The following is a 21,103-nucleotide window of genomic DNA, read 5'->3' on the forward strand; positions in this document are numbered from 1 at the left end:
TATAAAGAAAACATTTTTGTGTGTTTTTAACATCCCTAATTAAAATCATGATACTGTTAGTGTGGATGTAGTACATGAAATGCCACCATATGCAAACTAAATATTTGTTCTAGTTAAGGAAGTAGCAAGTTTAAAATAGCCAATCAAAACTTCATATCACTCTTCTTCGGTTTCTCCATTTGCAGAAACATTTCCCAATACTTATGTCTGAGATGCAGAGTTTACTTACATAAAGACTTACTCTGCTGCATTTATGGAGTATCCCTTGGACTCTCTGGTAAAAATCTCAAGCATACTTCCACAGTGCTGTCCAGTCATGTGTCTGAGTTAACCAAGCATTGTGCAGATTGAGCAAAATTCAGGACACTCCATACACCACTACCTCATAGCCCAGCACGATCTGTCCTGATCCATGTTACATATATATAACTGTACTCCTGTAGAGGTTCTGTTGTTATTCTAATTCTACTAAAAGGTGAATCATTTTGTCATACTGTGCTTACCAGTTATAGTATCACAGATTTACAGTATTCAATGTGTTACTGACACATGGATTTCTACTTTTGTTTTGTGGCCTTCCTGTTGGCAGTAATGTACCTCTGGATAACAGCATCTGCCAAATGAATGAATGTGAATGAATCTCCTGGAAATTGGGGACAGTTACAGCTGGGGGCAGGTGTTACCTCTCCTGAAATTCAGTTGGAAATACAATCTCAGTTTGACTCCCCTGTGTGGTGACCTGATCTGTTGGTTTTGAATGTGATGGCAGGTCAGTGAAAACCTCAGCCTCAACCTGAAGGCGGCCGTGACTGTGGTGGAGAACACCTTGGACGACCTGAATAAGAAGAAGGCCAACCTGACAGACATGTGGACCTCTTGGCAGCTGCATGTGAGCCAGATGAAATCAGTGAAAAAGCAGTGGAAGAAATTCAAAGAGCAACTTAAAAAGGTAATAAACAAGAAAAATAAGAACAATATTTAGCTGTATTTGAAACAGCCTTGTGTTTGACACTGTGGCCTACTTATGTGTGGCAGTGTGCCGTAGTGGTGAGGAGCAGGGCTCATAACCGAAAGATTGTTGGTTCGATTCCCCACTGGGGCATATACTGCACCTTTGTGCAAGGTACTTAACCCCCAATTGTCTCAGATACTACACCTCTTTATAAATAGATAAAATCATAACCCATGAAAGTCTCTCCAATAAGAGCGTTTATTAAATGACTAATGTAATGTGTGCGTGGATGGTGGTGTCCTTGTTTTTGTAATGTTTTGTTTTGCTTGACAGATTTTTGTGCTTGACTTTGGGAGTCACTCTGATTAAAAATGTCTGCTAAGTCGCAAAATGTACATGTGTGTAAAAGTAAAACTGTGAGGTTAAAGCTTGCGTTCTTCTTTCCAAAGATGGCACATAACCTTAAGACAGTGGAGGATATTCTTGTCCCAGCCTCCAAAGTTGACCTGGGAAGTGATCTTCTTTCTGTGTCCAAGCTGTTGGAGAATTTCAACCTCACAAAGCCTCAGTTTGTGGTGAGACTGCCTCTGGTTTTTGAGGTTCATTCTAGCTGTTAGTTGCGTTACATATTGAGTGCTTTATATGATGCAATATGGGTCTGGTTTTAGATTTTGTTTGGTACAATAAACAGCTGCAACCTGTTTTTGAGTCTCGCCCTCAAGTAAAAGCTTCCTGTCAACACGTACACCAATCTGTGATACTGTATAACCTAATTCAGCACATCCCTGTATGTGTGTTTTCTTTTTTCTTGACACAGCAATTGAATGCGGAGGTGGAGTACATGGTGAAGATTTCTGAGCTGTTAGCCTTAAAAGGAATTCCCATTAAAGAGAAGAATGAGAAAGTCACAGAGCTCCTGCACCTCCACCAGCGAGTGAAAGACAAAATCAAAGAGTATGAAACAGTCCTCAGCATGGCGGTCAAATTCCATCAGCTGTTTGATGAGGTGAACTCATATTCTTCAGCACTGTGAGCTTTTATCACTCCTGTCTGTGTAGGTCAATGCCAAAGCATCTCAAGAAAAAATGTTGCAGTGCTCGCTTTTAGAAATTCTTAACCCTTGCCGTACCCATGCCTGGATGCATCATGTTAAATTGCAAGAAATTGATTGCTGAGTAATTAACTTAAGATGAATCAAAACATGAGTGTGTCTTAATAAATCTTGGCTGGAGTGATAATAAAAAACATGAAGGGTATAATAAAAAGATGAAGGGTAAATAAGACCAATGTATCAGTTATTTTGTATGTCACTGATGTGAAATATATTTCATACTTGCATTCATAAAATCTAACATCCTGTTGAATTCAGCAGTCAGTCAAATCTAAGTAATATGGATTTGGTGCTTCCCTAAATCTTATTTTAGCTGTGCAACCCATAATCTTCGTAGATTATGGTAGATGTTTTGTAGATGATTCATACTTTACATATGTTTCTCTCATGTGCAGAAGGTTTTTCTGTGTGATGAGAGCAGTCATTGTAAAAGAGATGCTCGAACATGCTGCTTATCTCAGCACGCGTCCCAACCACAACGCCGTCTGTCGCCTTGCTCTGTCCCAGCTGGAGAACCTCCTGACGTCGGAGCCGGTGACGGCGTTCCCCAACACCAGCCAGGCGAAGATCCAGCTGACGCAGCACCAGGAGAGGCAGAGCCGCGTCCGCCACCTGTACAAGCTGGCCGTGTCACTGGGGGCTGACATCACCAGTACCGCGCTGCAGTCGGTGAGGGACACGCCTCATTATCCCTGTCACACCTCTCTGTGGTTACACTTCTACCTGTTTCACTCACCCACTCCCCATATGTTTGCACTTTAATATTTGTTATTATTATTATTATTACTCTACAATACTGTGATATACTATATGTATCGGTGTATGTATGCAGATATTTATGTGTGTATACTGTTGTTATTATTATATATTTTATTATGTACAGGTATTTATATTGCTATTATTGGATTACCACTCTACTACCATTAATACTACTAACAATAATACCAATGTAAGTTTATTTAAGAAGCACTTGAGAGCAGTAGCACTGTAAGTCACCCTAAGTAACAGTGTCTGCTAATCTAATAGGACATTTTTAACACATAATTATGATCTGTCTTTATATATCCTGTGATACACTGTATATGAGCTACAGGTAATAAAACAGCAGTGTAGGGCAGCAGTGTGGCATAGTGGTAAGGAGCAAGGTTGCTGGTTCAATTACCCCCTAGGGCACTGATCATATACTGTACCCTCAAGCAAAGTACTTAACCTATAATTGCCTCAATAAATACACAGCTGTTTAAATGAATAAAATTTTAACCTATGTCAGCTGCTCTGGATAAGAGCATCTGCTAAATGACAATAATGTAATGTAAAACTGTTGACTAAGACAAAACGATCCTAAATGTTATCTATGACGGTTATTTGGATTTAGATTAGTAGTAGTACTATTCGTGCTCCCTGTAGCGCGCTCACGTCGTGCCCTGAGTTGACCTGTCTGTCCCTGTTTTCCCAGCATGCTCTGGGGTTCTCGGTGCACCGGCTCCAGGCTAAGCTGGAGAGGCTGGAGAGGGGAAGCGTGAACTGGAACGCCGAGGCGGACAGGTGTGAGGAGAGCCTGGTGAGCAACGTGCACTACTGCATCTTCAAAGAGGAGATCAACGAGGTAAGGGCCGCTCGGCCTACCTGCCGCGCCCCACCTGTCCTTCCCCCACAGCGGGACGATTAGGGAGGAATTTTCCCAGAGGCCAGTCCAGATCACGCACTCAGACCGCACTCGCGCCGGGCCTTTTGTCGAGCCCCTTCATTGTCTCGCTTCCGTTTATTTTTAGCCAGGCCATTCTTGTTAAATATAGCATGCTGTGATCTCTCTGGTGAGAGTGCTGCCAACTGCAGCCCCCTGCCTTCCACCCCCCCTCCCCTCCTCTTCTCTGCCATCTGTCATGTGTCACTCTAATGAGTAAAGGAGATTCCATTCAGATCAGTCATGCATAGCCAACAAAAATAAATGCATCCCTGCAATGCCAGGCTCTTACCATAGGGGGCCATAGCATGCAGCCACCAACTCAAAGAATTACATACATCACTGTGCACATGCACAAAAAATAATAGGTATATGTGTCATATTTTTGCAGCAAATGTGCTGTAATAAATAGATAAAATACATTTAAATCATTTTCGCTATTACAACATTTTCACTATCACTGTTCATAAAGAAAAATAACTGAAAAATAATGAGAAACATGAGGGGACTAATAACATATTTTGAAGAACAATTAAAATAACTCATTACACAACTCTGTTGTGTAATTCTCAGTTCACATTAGCATATCATTTTTCAAGCCCTGTGTGCTTCAGTATTGATTATGCTTTGGGATATCAAGCAGACTGTTCAAAAACTGCATGTTATCCTGGACAAACCCTGGATATTAGCAAGATGCTCCTCCTGGCCGAGGTGAAACAAAGGTTTTGTTCATGTGTGGAAGAGAAATGAGAATGTGTCAGTGTTGAATTTCTGATTATTGAACTCTGTCTCCCTCTAGAGGTTTGTTACAACAGTGCCACAGTTTTTCCAGTTGGTGTACATCCAGCTAGTATTGAGCTGCATACGTACATTCATTGTGTTTCTTCATTGTGTGTGCAAATTACAGTCATTGTAACACATGACTTGATAATAATAGAACCTCTACTACTACAGCTACAAATAATGATAATGATTTTTAGTTTCCAAATGAATACCTTTATGGCAGTGGGGTCCATATGATATTTTTGTATGGGACTGCAATACTAGTTTTTGACTGTTAGCTTACAATAACGGATAACTTGTGAGAGTAGAAATTATTAACAATGCCTAACATTGTGTTTTTAAGAGCACAGTTGTTCCCTGACTCCTTGTTCAGAAAGACAATTCAAACATTCCTGAAAAAAGTAACATGTTATGACCATGTATATTATGGAACAGTGCATAGAAAACAACTGAAAACTATAACAGATAGTGTGATTTACTGGCATATAAACAATTATATTTCACAATACTCACAGGCGGAGCATCTGAATATAGCCATCCCTGCAGGAGTATCAGCTTATCCAGTGTGATTGGGGAAACTGGTGAATCTAGTGATGGGCAGGCAGGGTTCAGTATTAATCGCCTGGGAAAGGGCACTGTAAGATGAGACGGATTAAAGCTCTTCAAAATCAACAAAGAGCCATTTAGTCGGAACACAAGGCCAAACAAGATTTACCCTATCAAAACACACTTAACTACTTCAGTCACAAAGGTTATTATAAGCTGGGAATATTTTGACCTTTAAAAATATATTTCTTCATGTCAGAGGCTGAAACAGCTTACCCGGACAGGTTCATGTGTTGGTGGTGTCGGCTGCTGTATTATAACTATCCATAATCCCAGGTTATCTTCCTAGTTACCTGTATTTACGTGTTACAGAACCATCTGATTTCACTAATTAGTTCTCCTTCTGTCTTACAAGTTGCTAGGAAATCCAAGTGATTGGAACAAATACCTGGAGTACTTTTTGTACCCAGACTTTTATACCTCTGCTTCACTATTAATCAATTGCACTTTTCACTATGCATTCATGTAAATACTTTTTTCAGAATTTTATTTTATTTTATTTATTAGTTTATTTTAGGATTAGAAGTATTCAACTTTAAACTTTCAATCACTTTCAATCACACATACACGCATATAATTGAATGTCTTGGTGAATGACTTTATTAAATTAAGATACTCACATATATATTAAGTCATTAATGAATTAATTAACTGAATAATTAATGACGTAAGTGAATGACTTAATAATAACTACACAATAATGGCTTCATGAATCTCAGGTTTGATCCACTGCTTTGAGCATAATGTCATTATTGTTATGATTATTACTTTGTATTATTTGGTAGATTCACTTACACAGGGTGGCACTTAGACGGATAACACAGTATTTTAAACATATCATGGCAGAGAGAATAACTTAAAGGGAATGTATGGTTACAGAGTCATCAGAACAGGTGTGTCTTGCACTCAACACCAGGTGATGATGGGCAGTGCTCCAGATGTTACAGTTACAGGTAGCTTATTCCGCCACTTGGTGGTGACTGTAATGAGGGAAAATGCTGAGCTTAGGATATGTGACTAAGGAGAAGAGAAACGGCTCGATGGCTGGAGCTTGTTAAGCAGCGTGTCCATGTAGGCATGCAAGGGCTGATGGCGTACAGAGGCTAAGAAACAGCTGTGCCCTTGACCGTCGGGTAAACTGGCATCAGGGTCTTAAAAATGATATGAGCAGCAATCAGGAGCCGGTGAAGAGAGACGAGGAGACGAGAGAAATGACCTTTATCCCAATTAAAGTGTTAGGTTGGATCCTGTGCAGACCTGGACAAGAGAGATGTAACACCCTAAAGTGTTTACTTGAATTACCAGTCTGTCTCCTCTAATAAAACAATCAATGCCTTTGATTACATAAGTATGGTCTGTTAAAATGGGTAAACATTCAAGTCATATTTTTTTCATAAAGTCTACCAAGGAAACAGATTGCTATCTCAAGGCAGACTGGGAGGAAATTAATTCCATGGTTTGATAATAGTAATAATAACTATGCATGTTTTTTATAAAGCACTTTTCTAGAGCCCAAAGGCACTATACAAAGTCATTAAAAGAAAAATTCAATGCATTGGCAGCTAGATTAGTCAACACCAAGCACACGGTAAGCACATCAAGACAAGACTAGCGATAAATCTAATGAAACTGAGAAATAATGACATGTTAACAGTACTCGATAAAGAATGCCAAAAAAGGAAGAAACATAAACTCCTGTAAAATAATTTCTTCAAATTTACATATCTGCTTTCACAAAAAAGTAAAAACATTGCATCGCCTCAATTTAATGATGCTCTAGTTTTTTTCCCCCTGTGATTTACATATGTGGAATTTGTGTGTTTCACAGATTCTGTATTTGCTGGAATTGTTATTATGCACCTTGTTAACAATGCGAGTAATTTGTATTTGTGATCTCAGCACTGTGGTGCTTGAGCAATGTGTCGTGTTGTTTTGTCGAATGCTCTTTGTGCTAGCACTTTGGAAGTCGCTTCGCAAGAGCCTCTGCCAAAATGGCAAAATGTAATTGTAATGTAAATTATTAATGTAATTATTCCAAATGGTCAACTATTATAGCATTTGCCGTGACTTTCCTGCATTGTTTATGCTCCAGGGGTTTTATTGGTGTTTGTGTTGTCTGTGAAGGCAATCAGCACACCATGGGAATGTGTATCGCCATGTTAGCTCACTCGGGGGAAGGGGGAAGTTACAGTGTCCTGGCCGTATAAATGTGTTGTGGGAGTAATTAGAGGGCAGGTGATACAGTTTAGTGTCACATGAAAAGTGGTCAATTTCTCATTGTTGTTTGTAATCTTTCAATGATGAATTTACAGATCTTATTCTAACTTAACTTCTGCGTGGATCTGACTGTCCCTTTGACAATTATTTGTCCAAGTCTGTGAGGGAGTAGCCAACACTCATTTACAGTAAAAGTTTAGTTCATTACTTCATACTTCATTTAATCAAGACATAAGTCACCTCATCTTGTCTTATAATACAGAGATAATTTAGTTTGAGAGCCCTGCTCAGGAAATTACATATCCTACAATAGATGTGGAGGGAATCACTTCAGCTTATTGGATAATTTATAACCTTTTCAATTCAAGGCTTACGGATAAACCTTTTAAATTAATTGCCAGCTAACTAGGAAGAAGATCACAAATAATTTGCTAGTGTCACCTGATTCTAATTAATATAAAATACAGACCTGATTGATCAGCTTCTCTTTGATTCGCTAACTTACTGCTGAAATAGTATCTTACTCATTACTCATTAGAAATTATAACAAATTAATTTTGTTTTAGGTTATCCTGTGTCTCTGTTCATGGGAAGGCAGGTCATCTGTGAGGACTCCATCTGTGATCACTGTCAGCTGATTGAGCACCCAGAAACATTGAGTACATTTATATATATTATAATTAATAATATATATATATATAATTATAATTTTTTAAAGACAAATCCAGACTGACTTCCAAAGCACATCCAGTTGCAGTCTTTATCTTGAGGACTAACTGTCCTCTGCTGTAATAATGAATTGGCAAATTTGATTCACCTTTTATGGTGCTCATGGAGTTTTATGGATTTTGAGAGCAGCAGGATTTATGAATCCTGAGGCACCCAGGAGGCCATATCCATAAAGAAAAGGGAGTCAGTGTGTAGTGATAGAGAAGGATTAAATACTAGCGCTGTACAGAGCACAGTGTGCAGAAGTGAAAATGGGTCCGGTGCAGTGTACTGGCTGTCTGGTGACTGGGTGTGACACTGGGTGTGATCCAGTGGTCATGGTACAGGCTGGAATTAATGACATGGGTAAGAACAGGGTTAAAATTCAGAACAAATTTACTGAAACAGTGACTATGATTAAGAACAGAGTGCCTATGTTTTCTAAGTACTCAGAAGCAAGATTACTGATGATTCAAAGTGTTGCTTCAAAACTGGAGCAGGGAAGTTTGGTTTTCAGGGTATTTTGGGGCTCCTTTTAGAACAGGTGGGACCTGTACAAGCAGGACAGGTTACACCTGAACTGGAGGGGCACAGACACATTACATTTACATTTACATTTATTCATTTTGCAGAGGCTCTTATCTAGAGAGACTGCCAGTGTGCAAATACAAAGTGCATTTAACAACTCAGCATGAAATGTTGCATAATAACAACGACATGTACATGATTCAATACATCAAGTGAAAGGCAATATCTCCGTTATTTTGAGAATGAAAAACTACAACACCACAAAAAATTACAAAAGACACAACTACAATATATTAAAAAATGCATGAAATGGGAGCACAATCACACCGGGTAGAGGAAATGAGATACAGTCTGAAGAGGTGTATCATTGACACTGGACCAGCATATGCTTAGGGTAGCAAGGAACTTAAATAGGGAAATCAAGACCATCAGGGTGGCAGTTATCAAGAGTACTCCTATTAAAAGAAGTCACTCAAGGAAAGACTATGAAGAGCATAATCTGTTAGAGAAAGCTCAGTTTGATTGTGATTGGGAACAAGGGAAGGGGAGAAAGATTGTTGGATTATCTTCTATGTGAAAGATTACACAGATACCCAGTGACCTGTCCAATAGTGACCATCTTGAACCCAGTAAGGCACAACATTTGGATTAAACTGTTGTGTGAAAAAGAGACCTCCAATGATCTGTTTAGGAATCTGTTGTTTCTTATACAATATACAGAAAATACAAAAAATGACTAAAATACAATTTGCCAATGACACAAAAGTTGGGTTTGAAGCAAACCTTGTGGAAGTTGATCAAATAGATAAAGAAGATTTAAACATATTTTGGTGTATACCTGGTAAATGAAACCTCACCAAATGTAAAGTTCAATATGCGGGCAATAGCAAATTAAAGTGGAATTATGTTATCGAATGGACTAAAATCAGTTGTGTGCAATATGAAAATTACAGTTACAGTTTTAGTCTACTGTAGGCAGTTCTGTCCACCGGTCTGTAAGAAAGATATAAATACTCTCAAAAAATGCAGAGAAGGATGACAAGATTTGTTACAGATATTAAATATACAAGTTATGTAAAGAGACTTAAGACTTTTAATCTCTTCACTCTCAGCAAAAGGAGACTCAGGGAAGATCTGCTTGCGGTTTTTACATGTACATAAGGATTATGGTGGCTATTTCAAGCAGAGCTGGTTCAACAAAAGAAGTGGAAATAGGTACAAATTAGTTTAAGTTCACGCTCGGAACTACTTTTTCCACAAAAAAAAATGTTTTCACAATGTTAATGCATGGAATAGTTTACACAAACTTGCAGTGGAAGCACAGACAATTGGAGTGTTTAAAAATAGGCTTGATGGAATAATACAGTCCAGTGTGCTGGCAGAATGATACGGCTGGAAGATCTGAAGAGCCTCTAAGTTTACACCTTTGGATTAAATATAAGGAATTGAGTTTGCTTTTACTGCTGTGCAGACCTATTTTGCACAATTCTTATTTTACTTAAATACTAAACCTTTCGAAACTATGATTATATCAGCAAGCAAAATTATGCACATCAACTTAAGTGTCTCATTTGTCATCTGGGGTGGGCTTTTCCTAGCTGGCAGTTCCTCGTCTGCCCAGAAGGGGGAAGTAAGGTCAAAGTTTGCTTTTTCCTTATGTCACCTCAGAGCATTACACGGAATGCATTTGAAAATCTCCTGATAGGGACAACTTGTTACTATGGACACACTTTAGTTTAAGGCTAAACCCAGTTTATCTCTAATTTGTGTGTCCAATTTGTGAATATTATGGCGCTCCATAAAAACTCTAATTCCAAGAAATTTACAAATAACATCAGTCAGTATGTTCATATCTTCATATATCTATTCTTTCACTTGTTGTTAAAAATAAATTAATTCCATAATTTTTCTTACAGCACAGCTATAATTACACTGTTAACGTGAGGACGCTTCCATTCGCCCTTACTTCATCCAGTCAGTGAATTGGGGGCTGTGTCTTCACTCTGTTATGTTTGACATAAGAATCTCTGCCTCATGCCCCCCTCTGACATGATAATGACCCCACCTCCCTCTCATGAATATGTATGAGTAAACATGCTGACATTTAAACTAAAACAGTTGCTGCTGCCTGTCAGGTACTGTGTGGCGCTGTTTGAATTTGAAAGAGGGCCCGAGTTTCTCGAACTCCTAGCGCATTCCGTTTGACGAATGACACATCTCCGAAAGGAATTTAAAGCTCACTGCAGCACAAAACTATGGAGATGGTATCTTAATTAGCTTGTATTGGAAAAACCTGATTCTCTTTAACCTAACCAGCCACTGAAGTCAGCCAACAATTAGGCTGCTCTGGGTCCACATGGTAATGGCATAAGCACTGAAATATCAATGTATCAACGTCAGAGTTTTAAACCAGTGAAAGCAGAGCAGTCTGCTGATTGGCAAACCTCTACTGGGACCAATCTCATCCCTTCACTCGCTTTCTAGTTCTGTGGTGGGAGGTTTAATAGTTTATTCTGTGATACCCCCCCTGCAACAGGCAGGTCATAGGGCACCAGCAACAGCTGCATCAGTAATTGCCCAGCAAGCACAACTTAAACTGCTTGGCAAGGTGGCAAAGCTCTTAGACAGGCCTATGGGAAATGCTCATTTCTATTTGGTGTTTCTAGTCTTTCGATTCCACCCTGTTCTGCTCTTTGCCTCTCCCTCTCTCTGGGGTATAAAAGAGAGCCTCCCTGAGTTCCCTTCCCCAGGAAACGGCCTGTACACCAGTAACGAGCCTCCCAAAAGGGTATCTGGAATCCAGGCTGCAGCTGTCCCTGGGTGACACACGAGCCGCTCGCTAAGAGACTCTACACCATTGCAAAACCGGCCTGCTGGACAGAAATGGCTCAGCTGTATAAATCACGTCTCCAGCCTCAGCGCCAGTCATTAATCCCACCAAAATAACACCCCCCAGAATGTATCTGTGGCTGTGCTTTGGTGAGAGAGGAACATTATAATTCACCCCCACTGTCTACCTGCCAATGAACAGACATATCCCCCTTCTCCTTCTAATAAATCTTTTATGTGCCAAATTGCAATAAAGTTTATTCTAAGTTACATGATGGTGCTTGCTATTATGCATGCAATGTAAATCAATATTAACATAATTCCAAAGGAAAACGTTTGTTTGAATGTTTGAATTTCAGTTGTAATTAATTCAGTTTTCAATGCTCTGGAAAGGAAAAAAACAAGAACTGAATCACTTTGGTTTTTCATTAAAAAAACAATGTTCAAGGTTAATATGTGTTGAACTGTGTTATTTCCAATTTAGCTGAGAGAGTCATTTAAGGACCTCAAGAAGAAATTCAACAACCTGAAATTCAATTACATGAAGAAAAATGACAAATCAAGAAACGTGAAGGCGGTGAAGAACCAAATCCAGCAGATTGAGATTTATGTGGAGAAACTGCAGGTAAGGCAGAAAAAAATCTACCTGTAATATAGATGTCTGTCTCCAGGAGATTCTTCTCATTTTCAGTGCAGCAGAACTTGACCTTGCCCTGGTGCTGATCCGGCATACCTCTTCCTCATGGGCTCCTTCCCCAGGTGTTGAAGAAGAAGATGCAGACGTTCACGGTGAAGGTCTCCACCAGCACAGAGAAGCACCTGATCAGCAGCAGCCCCAGAGAGATCGAGGACGCCGTTAACGAGCTGCAGAGACAGCTGGGAGACTTTGACAAGGTGGTGGAGGAGTACAAGCACAACCTGGAGATGACGGTCAGGCTACAGCAAGCCATGGAGGAGGTAGGCTGCTGACCTGGAAATTAAACACTATGGTACCCAAAGTGTACAGCATGCTCTCCTGTTCCTGTTCCGGCAGGATGGGGAGGGCCTAAATGACACATTATAGTGTGGAATGTTGCAAAGGGTTTGTGCAGTGTATTTACTCATATTTCTTTTCAAATTAATCCCAAAATAAAAAAAAAGCTTCCAATATAAGAACATTAATAGGAATGCACTCATGCCTTTTCCTCATATAATGGTTGTTGTCAGTCCTTATTGAATGATTCTGAATCGTGTTTGAATACATATATATTTCCAGGAAGCAAACTATGTTATTAAATCACATATAACATCAATGATATGCCAGTGTATCAATCAGAAGCGCCTGCTGATGGCTTTGTTTTTCTTTATCATTTTCAGTATCAGTTTTGGTGTGATGATGCAAGTGCCACCATTGTACGCGTAGGGAAGTACTCCTCAGAGTGTAAGACCAAGGAAGCAGTCAGCATCCTGTACAAACAGTTTGAAAAGTTTGTGTGGCCCACTGTACCCCAACAAGAGGAGAGGATCAACCAGATCACAGAGCTGGCTATTCGTCTGCATGGTGAGAAATGAATCTGAATTGAGATCATATTGAGATTTCCAGTAATTTCTTCATTCAGTCTAAAACTCAAAAGTTACGGTTTCAATACAGTTGTCCTCAAATTCCATGGTATAAGTGAAGACCATAAATTAATAGTATATCATTACCATGATGAACAATGTCTAGGTCCAGAAGAGGGAAAGAAGTTTGTAGAGAAAACCGTCACCAAACACAATGAGATTGTGGAGTCCATAAAGGAACTGTGTAATGGCTTAATGGACCTGGAAGCCAAACTACAGGTGAGCAATTAATTAATAAATTCCCTGTGGTTTGCACAAGATGGAATCTGCACTGTGGAGGAAATGGATGTAATCCTGGCATGAATACCGTAGACTCAGTTACAAAAGCTAAAAATAAAAATTAAAAATTACAGCTCACTCTGCTTTCATACTTTTGGTCATGCTCTGCTTTTAATTACACTGAGAACACCTGATGGTATGGTAAGACCCTCTTACCTAAAGCAACATTTACCAGGAGTGCCAAAGACTGAGAATTGATTCTGACATGAAAGAGTGTCATCCACACACTGTCAATAGATTATGTTGTGAGACATTGTACATGTTGTCCTGAAATACTCAGGTGCCAAATGTCAAAGATTTTATTTCGGTCTATTCAGAGGCTAGTATCTCACATAATAATAATAATAATAATAATATTAATAATAATAATAATAATAATGTTTCTTAAAAAAACATGAATATGTGTCTTTGTTGTAACATCTGACAGACAGAGGCTTTGAAACAGGCAGCTGAGAGAAAGGAACCCGACGCTGAAATCACAACAGAAAAAGCAAAGCAGTCATCAGAAATGATGGAAGCATCTAAAGAATCCATAGAGATGGTAAGTTGCCAATTAGTATTTAACAAGTATTTTAAAGTGTAAAGAAGTAAGTAATTGTATCTATTCATACTAAACTTTGTTTCATGTTACTGCTTTGAACAGACTGAGCTGAAAGACACTGAGCCAAAAGAAACCGGACATACTCCTGAAAATCCTGAGACCGGAAATGAGAAGGAGGTGCCCATCAAGAAATCCACCAAGAAGCTTCACGTGCGCAAAGCCAAAGGCCAGAGCTTGCCTGACAAACCCCTCCCAGAACATCATGCGGTCCTGTCTGAGACAAGGTCCCACACCCAGGAGTCCTATTTGGAGACCAGCACGGTCAAGACCGTCACCAGCAATTCGACTGTCGAGAGGACGGAGCAGCTGCACTCTTCGTTCTCCCACATTCAGACTCTCAACGTGTCCTCCTCGCCCGTGGAAGGGGAGGCGAAGATTCACGTCCTCCACCAGACAGGAAGTGAAGCGCAGGCCACCCCTCCCCCTGTGGCTCCAAGCTTCTCTGACATCCAGCGGAGGTTCCAGAGTAAGGGGTCCACACAGAGGGCTGCCCAGGAGAAGGTGCGGGCGTTCAGTGGGTTTCAGGCCCCATCTGCTGATGTGCAGGTCTGTCTTTCAATCTGCTTTTGACAAAAATTCTACTTATCAAATATGTTGTCTTCTTTTGAGCTTCACATTTTCTGGGAATGCCACAGAAGTTGCCCCATTATAGTTATAGTTTTGTGTGTGTGTGTGTGTGTGTGTGTGTTTCATGTGTTTTTGTCTGGGCTTTTTTGAAACATTGTTAACATACAAAAAATCTTCAATCTTGTTGTTCCCTGCATCCTCTGCTTTTGTTTCCCAGGGTGAAACACCACAGGCTACAGAGGAGTCTTTCTCCCATGATGCATCAGACCTGCTCCAGCCCACTGGGGAGGGGGGCGGGCTGACAGAGGGGGATCTCCAGCAGGAGCTCTTCACCGAGGAGTCGCTCTCCAACGACGAATACGAGTGCACCTCCCCCGACGACATCTCCCTGCCCCCCCTCTCCGAGACCCCGGAGTCCAACATCGTCCAGTCGGAGAACGACCTGGACGATGGCTTCTGCTTCAGCTCACACAGCCTCCACGTCAACCAGTTCAGCCACCAGTCCCATTCCCAGCTTAACGACGGCCCCGCCCACGATGCCGTCCAGCACAGGCGCGAGTGGGTCTCCCACCAGACCGAGGAGTACCCCTCCCCCACCGGGGCCCTGAGCTCCAAGTTCAGAGCGGAGTCCTCCTCCTTCGTGCGCAGCCCCCTGACGGTGCCCACCCCCACCCTCGTCTCCAACACCCTCTCCAGCATCCTGAAGAGCAAGCCCGCCCCGCCCCTGCCGCCCGGCAGCCACAGCCAGTGCCACCAGACCTTATACGCCGTGCATGAGAGCTTCACAGAGACCCAGGAGTGTGTGCATGACCCTGGCCAGGGCAGAGGGAACCCCGCTCGGGCCGATAACACGCATGCCCCCCCATCCCCATTAACCACAGAACAGGACCCAGACCTCTGCAAGCCCACCGCTGTGCGTGAGGAAATCCGGCTCCTGTCCGGGAGCAGGGCCGCCGGCAGCCTAGCAGGCCAAGGCCCTAAGTTCTCCAAACTCTTGTCTAACGCCACAGTAATGGAGGGTTCCCCCGTGACCTTGGAAGTAGAAGTCACTGGATTTCCAGAGCCTACTTTAACATGGTGGGTAGCCTACAATAAACTGGAGTGACACACAGTGGTTTGTTAAGAATCTTGTTGGACGATGAATTCAAAGACCTCATGAATCAGTAGGAACACACCAAGACAAAAAAAATTTTGAAAATAATAAATACAGTTAAATTAATTAAAAATTAACAGGCCCTGTGTAAGTACTGAGTGCCTGTGCTATCTCAGAAAATCTGAATGCTCTACATATACCATAGATGGTACAAAACATTCTACTCTAATTCCATTAAGAATGTAATTCCATTTTAATTCCATGAAGACTGAGAAAAGGGGAAGATCATTTGACATCAAATGACAGTTACATTTCTGAATGCATGTTGTTTTTGTTTGACATAACCTACCTTCAGACCCACAACAATCCTAATCTGATGACAAATATCTCATTTTTTTAGATTCACTAAATCATTTACTATTGTATCCTTTGTCGTTCCATTTTACTAACACATTTTTTAACTTTTATTTTCTTTTTAATAATCAGTGTTTAGTTAGATGAAGGTTTCCTTCAATGCCCAACATTTCCATCAGTTGTCTTTTACACATTGCACTTGTATCTTTCTTAGATGCTGAGAAAATTTTGTCATTTCACCCATTGTGTTGTGGTTGTGTGTCATGAAAATTCGCCTTTTCGCTTCAGGTACAGGAATGGACAGAAACTGACCAATGATGAGCACATAGAACTGTCCCAAAAAGAAGGCAAACACGCTTTGTTCATTCAGACGGTCACTGATAGCGACGCAGGCCTTTACGCTGTACGCGCCACAAACTCTAGCGGTACTCTCTCCTCTAGCGCTGTGCTCCAGGTCAAAGGTAACTCCTGCCCTAGCCTCGCCCCCACTTTCAAGCTGGACTGGCTCACCTGCTTTGGCACCTTCTGTGTACTTCTGTGGCTCCTCTACTTACTGGTGTTGTAGACGTAGAAGCGTATGGGTTTAGGTTCGCCACCCCTTTCACCTTTCACCTATCAGGACTTTTGTGTTTTCACAGCGCACTGAATAACAACTACTACAAGCCTGTCAAAATGTTTGTGATGTTTCTGTGTCACCACTGAACCTGATCACCACCTGTGTTACCCAGAAGGCTGACTTTCTCTGTCAGTGTGATGTTTATTCAGAGAAGTTCAAAGACTTAGAGGCGATTGTTGCTGTTAAAGAGAAATTTTCTTTTGCTTAATATTTTGAAAGTGTTCACCTGAATTATGGCATAGGGTGGAATGTTTAGCAATTGAGCTAGCTCTTTTAAGACATTATGCCTTTATGATTTATTTTCTTTACAGACAACCAGATACATGCCACATGGACACTGCTTGTAATTTCACATTCTGTAAATCATTTATATACTTAGAACTGTATCCAACTCTCCAACATTATTTTGAATAATACATCTGTTGTGTTTAAAGGATATTTTAATGTAATAATTGTAATTATTGACACAAGGGATATTAACTTATGAGGATACTGTAATTGATTTCTTTCTCAGGACAAATATTGTGCAAATGCATGCAATTATACAGGGGAAAAATTGAGTTTCACCAAATCGATTTTGGTATTTTTGTTTTTCCTTTTCAGACAAAGAAGGTCTTACATCACAACAATTGACATAACACTGAAATACATATTTTCCTCCATGAACAGTAACATATGACCAGAGATCATCCTAAATGCCATCTGAAAATTCATGTCATCACTTTTTTAATTAATTTAGCTCTCTGATAGTAAAATTTTAATTTGTGGTACATTTTATTTAGCAACTAACCTAATGGATGTATTGTTGTATAGTGAAATACAGCAATAGCATTAACTATTAGAAATTAAGCCAGTGTTGAACTTCTGTTCAGTTTGAACACTGCATTGTACTTGGACATGCTACTGCTTTGCTGTTACCCCTTGCCAAATAGCTTTCTGTCTGCGGTAAATTTGTCTAATAATATACATGATGACATTCAAGAAAGACTAAATCGGATAATGGTGTATTTGAAGATCATAGTCAGAGCAGTGTTAAGCCATTTTGCTCATTACGTTACACAAATATGAAATCATATCCCTCAGTTGCCACTGTGCTTTTGTGATGTTTCATTTGATCTTGTAGTCAAATTTAGGTGAAGTACTTACCACTAATCATGTTTGCTTATATATCTCTCTGGGTGTGTTATGGCCTATAATGCAGGAGGTCCTCTGAATGTGTCAAACTGTGATAATGCGGGGGTTGGGTGCCAAAGTCACCCGAGAGTACAATGCCTGTTTGAATAAAGTAAGTGTTGCTGTTCAGTTATGTCTAATCTGTTAAGTACGTTCAGAGAAACTTAATGTCTCCACTAAGTTTAAAGATGAGTTTGTATTTGCCAATTCAATGACGTTGGTCAGGCACAGCAAAATAGCGCAAAGGCTATGTGCAACAATAACCTATGGTATTGTGGCCTTCATGCTGAAAATGGTTCAGGCTTCAATACATCACCTCAGCTTGTTGGAGTTTGAACAATGTGTGGATTCAGTTTCACATATGTTGTCTTTCTGAACCAGTTGGTGTTACATTATGTGTGCGAATGACTCATGGGTTGCTTGTAATGACTTGACACAGATATGTAATGGATATGGTTTGTCATTGTAGTAAAGGTGCTGAGTCACTGCCTGACTGGCCAGTTAGTATGCAAACATTTTTTAAAAAAGACAAGCAACTGAGTGAGGTCATGCCACCAAATGTAATTCAACTGCAATTTTATAAACATATGTGATTCTCACATTTAAAATTAATAAGGAATAACAGCCCCCTTTTTACTGAACAAAAACAGGCAAACTTGAAATGGTTCCTGAACAAACTACACAGAAATGAAAGCCTCCTACAAAATCAGGAGGTGGTTGTATAAAGATAGAATAAAGTCTATGCCTGTCTTAGAGTGCTTCTGACTAACCCAGCCTGACTCAAGTCTGACTGATATAGCCAAAATCATTTTTATTTTGGGAATGGAATTCACTGTTTTAAAATAGAATGCAGAGAAGCCTATTTTATTGGGAAGGGTGACTGGGATTAACTCCAATGCAAAATATATATATATAGACTTTACAAAAATTGTGGAAAAAGATAAAAAAAAAACATGTCAATGCTTTGGCTGTCTGTACTGTGAAAGGTGTGTGGAAATGGTGGAAGAATGTGGTCCAGGAGGCAAGAGATATGTGTGTAAGACAGAAAAGAGCCGGTTGCTAATGTGGGAACTTCAGTAAAACACATGACTGGGCTTGTGACTGAAATTTTGTAGGATGTGGCAGGTAGGCAGGAGAACAGAGTAAGTAATATTGTTGTGCCCATTGCTTCATATTAATCAACAGAGATAACAACACCACACTTCTATCAGTTGTAGAAGATCACCAGCAGTGCATCACTTTAGAGTTAGTGGTTAATGGCAGCCCTATGGAGGATGGCCATGTCTGAAGGTGGCCACATAAGGTTGACAGGAGTAATCAGTAAATCAGGCTTTGTGTCATGAAATGAACTCCAGCCTTAATAATGTAACTCTCTAGCTAAATTAATTCCCTAGATCATAAGCTAGCTAGCAAAGTTCGCGATCACATCAGATTAAACAGAAATGGGCTTTGACCACATTAAATGTTTTTAAACAGGTTCCCATTTCATATGAGGAACCCCCAAAACAGCCAAACTCTCAGTGCTTTATCGGTATGCGGTATGCCCTGCCAAACCATACCTATAGGGTTGCAAATCTAGTTTTACCCTGAGTATGACTGAAAGATAACAGTCACTATAGACACTATAGTCAGCTAACTAGATGCAAAAAAAGTATTGACAAAAGGGTTAGCAGAATGAAACTCAAAGACAATGAGTGATTAGTTTTCTTCTGATTTTAGTTGAGGTTTCAGTTTTGCAAGGGTTTGGTAGGTATGACTTTAGGTATTGACCATAAAAGGAGCTGCCGAAGAGAGAGACAGGATAAATATTCAGTGTAGCGCAGAAATCTAAGATGGAAGATCCAAAATGAGTTAAACTATGTTTATGAAAAATACAAAATACATATTATGAATTGTAAAAATTTTCATGAAAATTGCATTATCTATTAAAGACAATTCTAAACGCTATTCAAAATTTCTGTCTTGATTAATAACATTTCAAAAGGCAAGAAAGGCCATCCTATGCAGGAATGTCCAACAAATTTCACTTGAAAAAATAAGAATGTGATCTTGATTACTACTTTACTGTTGGCAGGGAAATGAAATTTTTCAAAATGGTAGTGTGTGTTCACCTTTCTGTTTTAAAAATGTATGAAGAGTGTATCACAATAATTACACAATTAAATGTCTTTATTTTGTTTTAAGCTGGTTTATTTTGATTTGTTTAACTAGGACCTTAAATATAAAAAGCGATCGATACATGCACACTAAAGAGATGGGAATAACTCCCAAAAAGTTGCACCTCATTGAAAGTGTTAATTACCCATTGTGAGGCCAACCACAAAGCACTATAAGTTGTTCACGGGTTTAATAGAAATCAAGTATTTAAAGGATGAAATTGTTGAACTAATGGAGATGATAGTGGTTAAATAAAGATTTTTTTCTTGATCTGTTATTAGTTTTGCCTACTTTATCCGTGAGATTAGTTTTCCTACATTTCAGCTGTATCTACCTCCTCAGGGTGTGGGAGAGGGAGGTCTCAGGGAAGGCCTTGCATTGTCCTTTAGTCATAGGCCTTATACACAGGATGAGGAAACTGGAGTTGTGTGTCACATCTGACCAGTTGGCAGCACAATTCACGAAACAGTAGGTTTGTGTGGTTCCGCTATGTTACCCACAGGATTTTAAAAACTGCTCATTGCATATAACCATAATGCCAGACAATTCTGAATTATTTCTGCCTATGACGGGCTACAGATGACTTTCAAGATCATCAGCCAGTTGTCCGGCTGTTACCCTCTGGGAAATGCGGCCTGTAGTTCCCCTCAGTGTCAGGGTATATTTTCAGCAAACTGTTTCATTGAGAAGTCTTTTCTCCCACAGTGCTTTTCTGTTGTTTCACAATGAAGGGAACATATTGCTAATTTCAAAGCCAGCTGAGAGGCAAGGAGGCTAACTTTTTGGTCTTATTTTTGTCAGTTTTTAATTATCATGCAACTACTACATTATGGTAGACTAGTCTTACAGAGAAAACAAGTCTAAGTGTAATAATGTAAGTGCATTTTGTAATCATTCCCACTGGACAGCAGCACAAACCCAGATGATCTGTGGGGCCAGGATGTAAAGCCTTTCGTGAAGAGCCTCAGATGAATTTGCATACATTGTTTAGATCTGGATTTCCATATAAATAAAATTAAAGGGCCAGCTGTATCACCTGTCACTTCTCTGCTGTGATCACAGCTGCCACCACCTGAGATACTAATGCCAGCAAGACTCGAGCTAGTGACACTTCTCTCACCCGGACAGGTTTATTGACCTACTGTAAAGAGTCAAAAGGTCAGAGAAAAGAAAACCATAAAAGAAGAAAGGGCAAGAGTGTCATTATGTCTTGCTAGGTTAGTCACACTTCTGCCACACAGACATG

General features: G+C 40.1%; 1 protein-coding gene across 1 annotated transcript in view; it reads left to right on the plus strand.

The window, feature by feature from the left end:
• Positions 1–18,003, plus strand: part of ccdc141 (coiled-coil domain containing 141) — a 35,955-nt gene extending 17,952 nt beyond the window's left edge. Inside the window, exons 13-25 of the mRNA XM_036546073.1 lie at positions 770–949; positions 1,402–1,527; positions 1,770–1,958; positions 2,571–2,732; positions 3,520–3,669; positions 11,903–12,043; positions 12,178–12,375; positions 12,775–12,958; positions 13,124–13,236; positions 13,724–13,837; positions 13,940–14,443; positions 14,682–15,541; positions 16,200–18,003. Of these exons, the coding sequence (XP_036401966.1) occupies positions 770–949; positions 1,402–1,527; positions 1,770–1,958; positions 2,571–2,732; positions 3,520–3,669; positions 11,903–12,043; positions 12,178–12,375; positions 12,775–12,958; positions 13,124–13,236; positions 13,724–13,837; positions 13,940–14,443; positions 14,682–15,541; positions 16,200–16,476 (3,198 nt within the window). The 3' untranslated portion in view covers positions 16,477–18,003. The remainder of the gene's footprint in view (positions 1–769; positions 950–1,401; positions 1,528–1,769; positions 1,959–2,570; positions 2,733–3,519; positions 3,670–11,902; positions 12,044–12,177; positions 12,376–12,774; positions 12,959–13,123; positions 13,237–13,723; positions 13,838–13,939; positions 14,444–14,681; positions 15,542–16,199) is intronic.
• Positions 18,004–21,103: the final 3,100 nt, after the last annotated feature.

Source organism: Megalops cyprinoides, chromosome 14 (genome assembly GCF_013368585.1).
Source record: "Megalops cyprinoides isolate fMegCyp1 chromosome 14, fMegCyp1.pri, whole genome shotgun sequence".
NCBI classification, from domain to species: Eukaryota; Metazoa; Chordata; class Actinopteri; order Elopiformes; family Megalopidae; genus Megalops; species Megalops cyprinoides.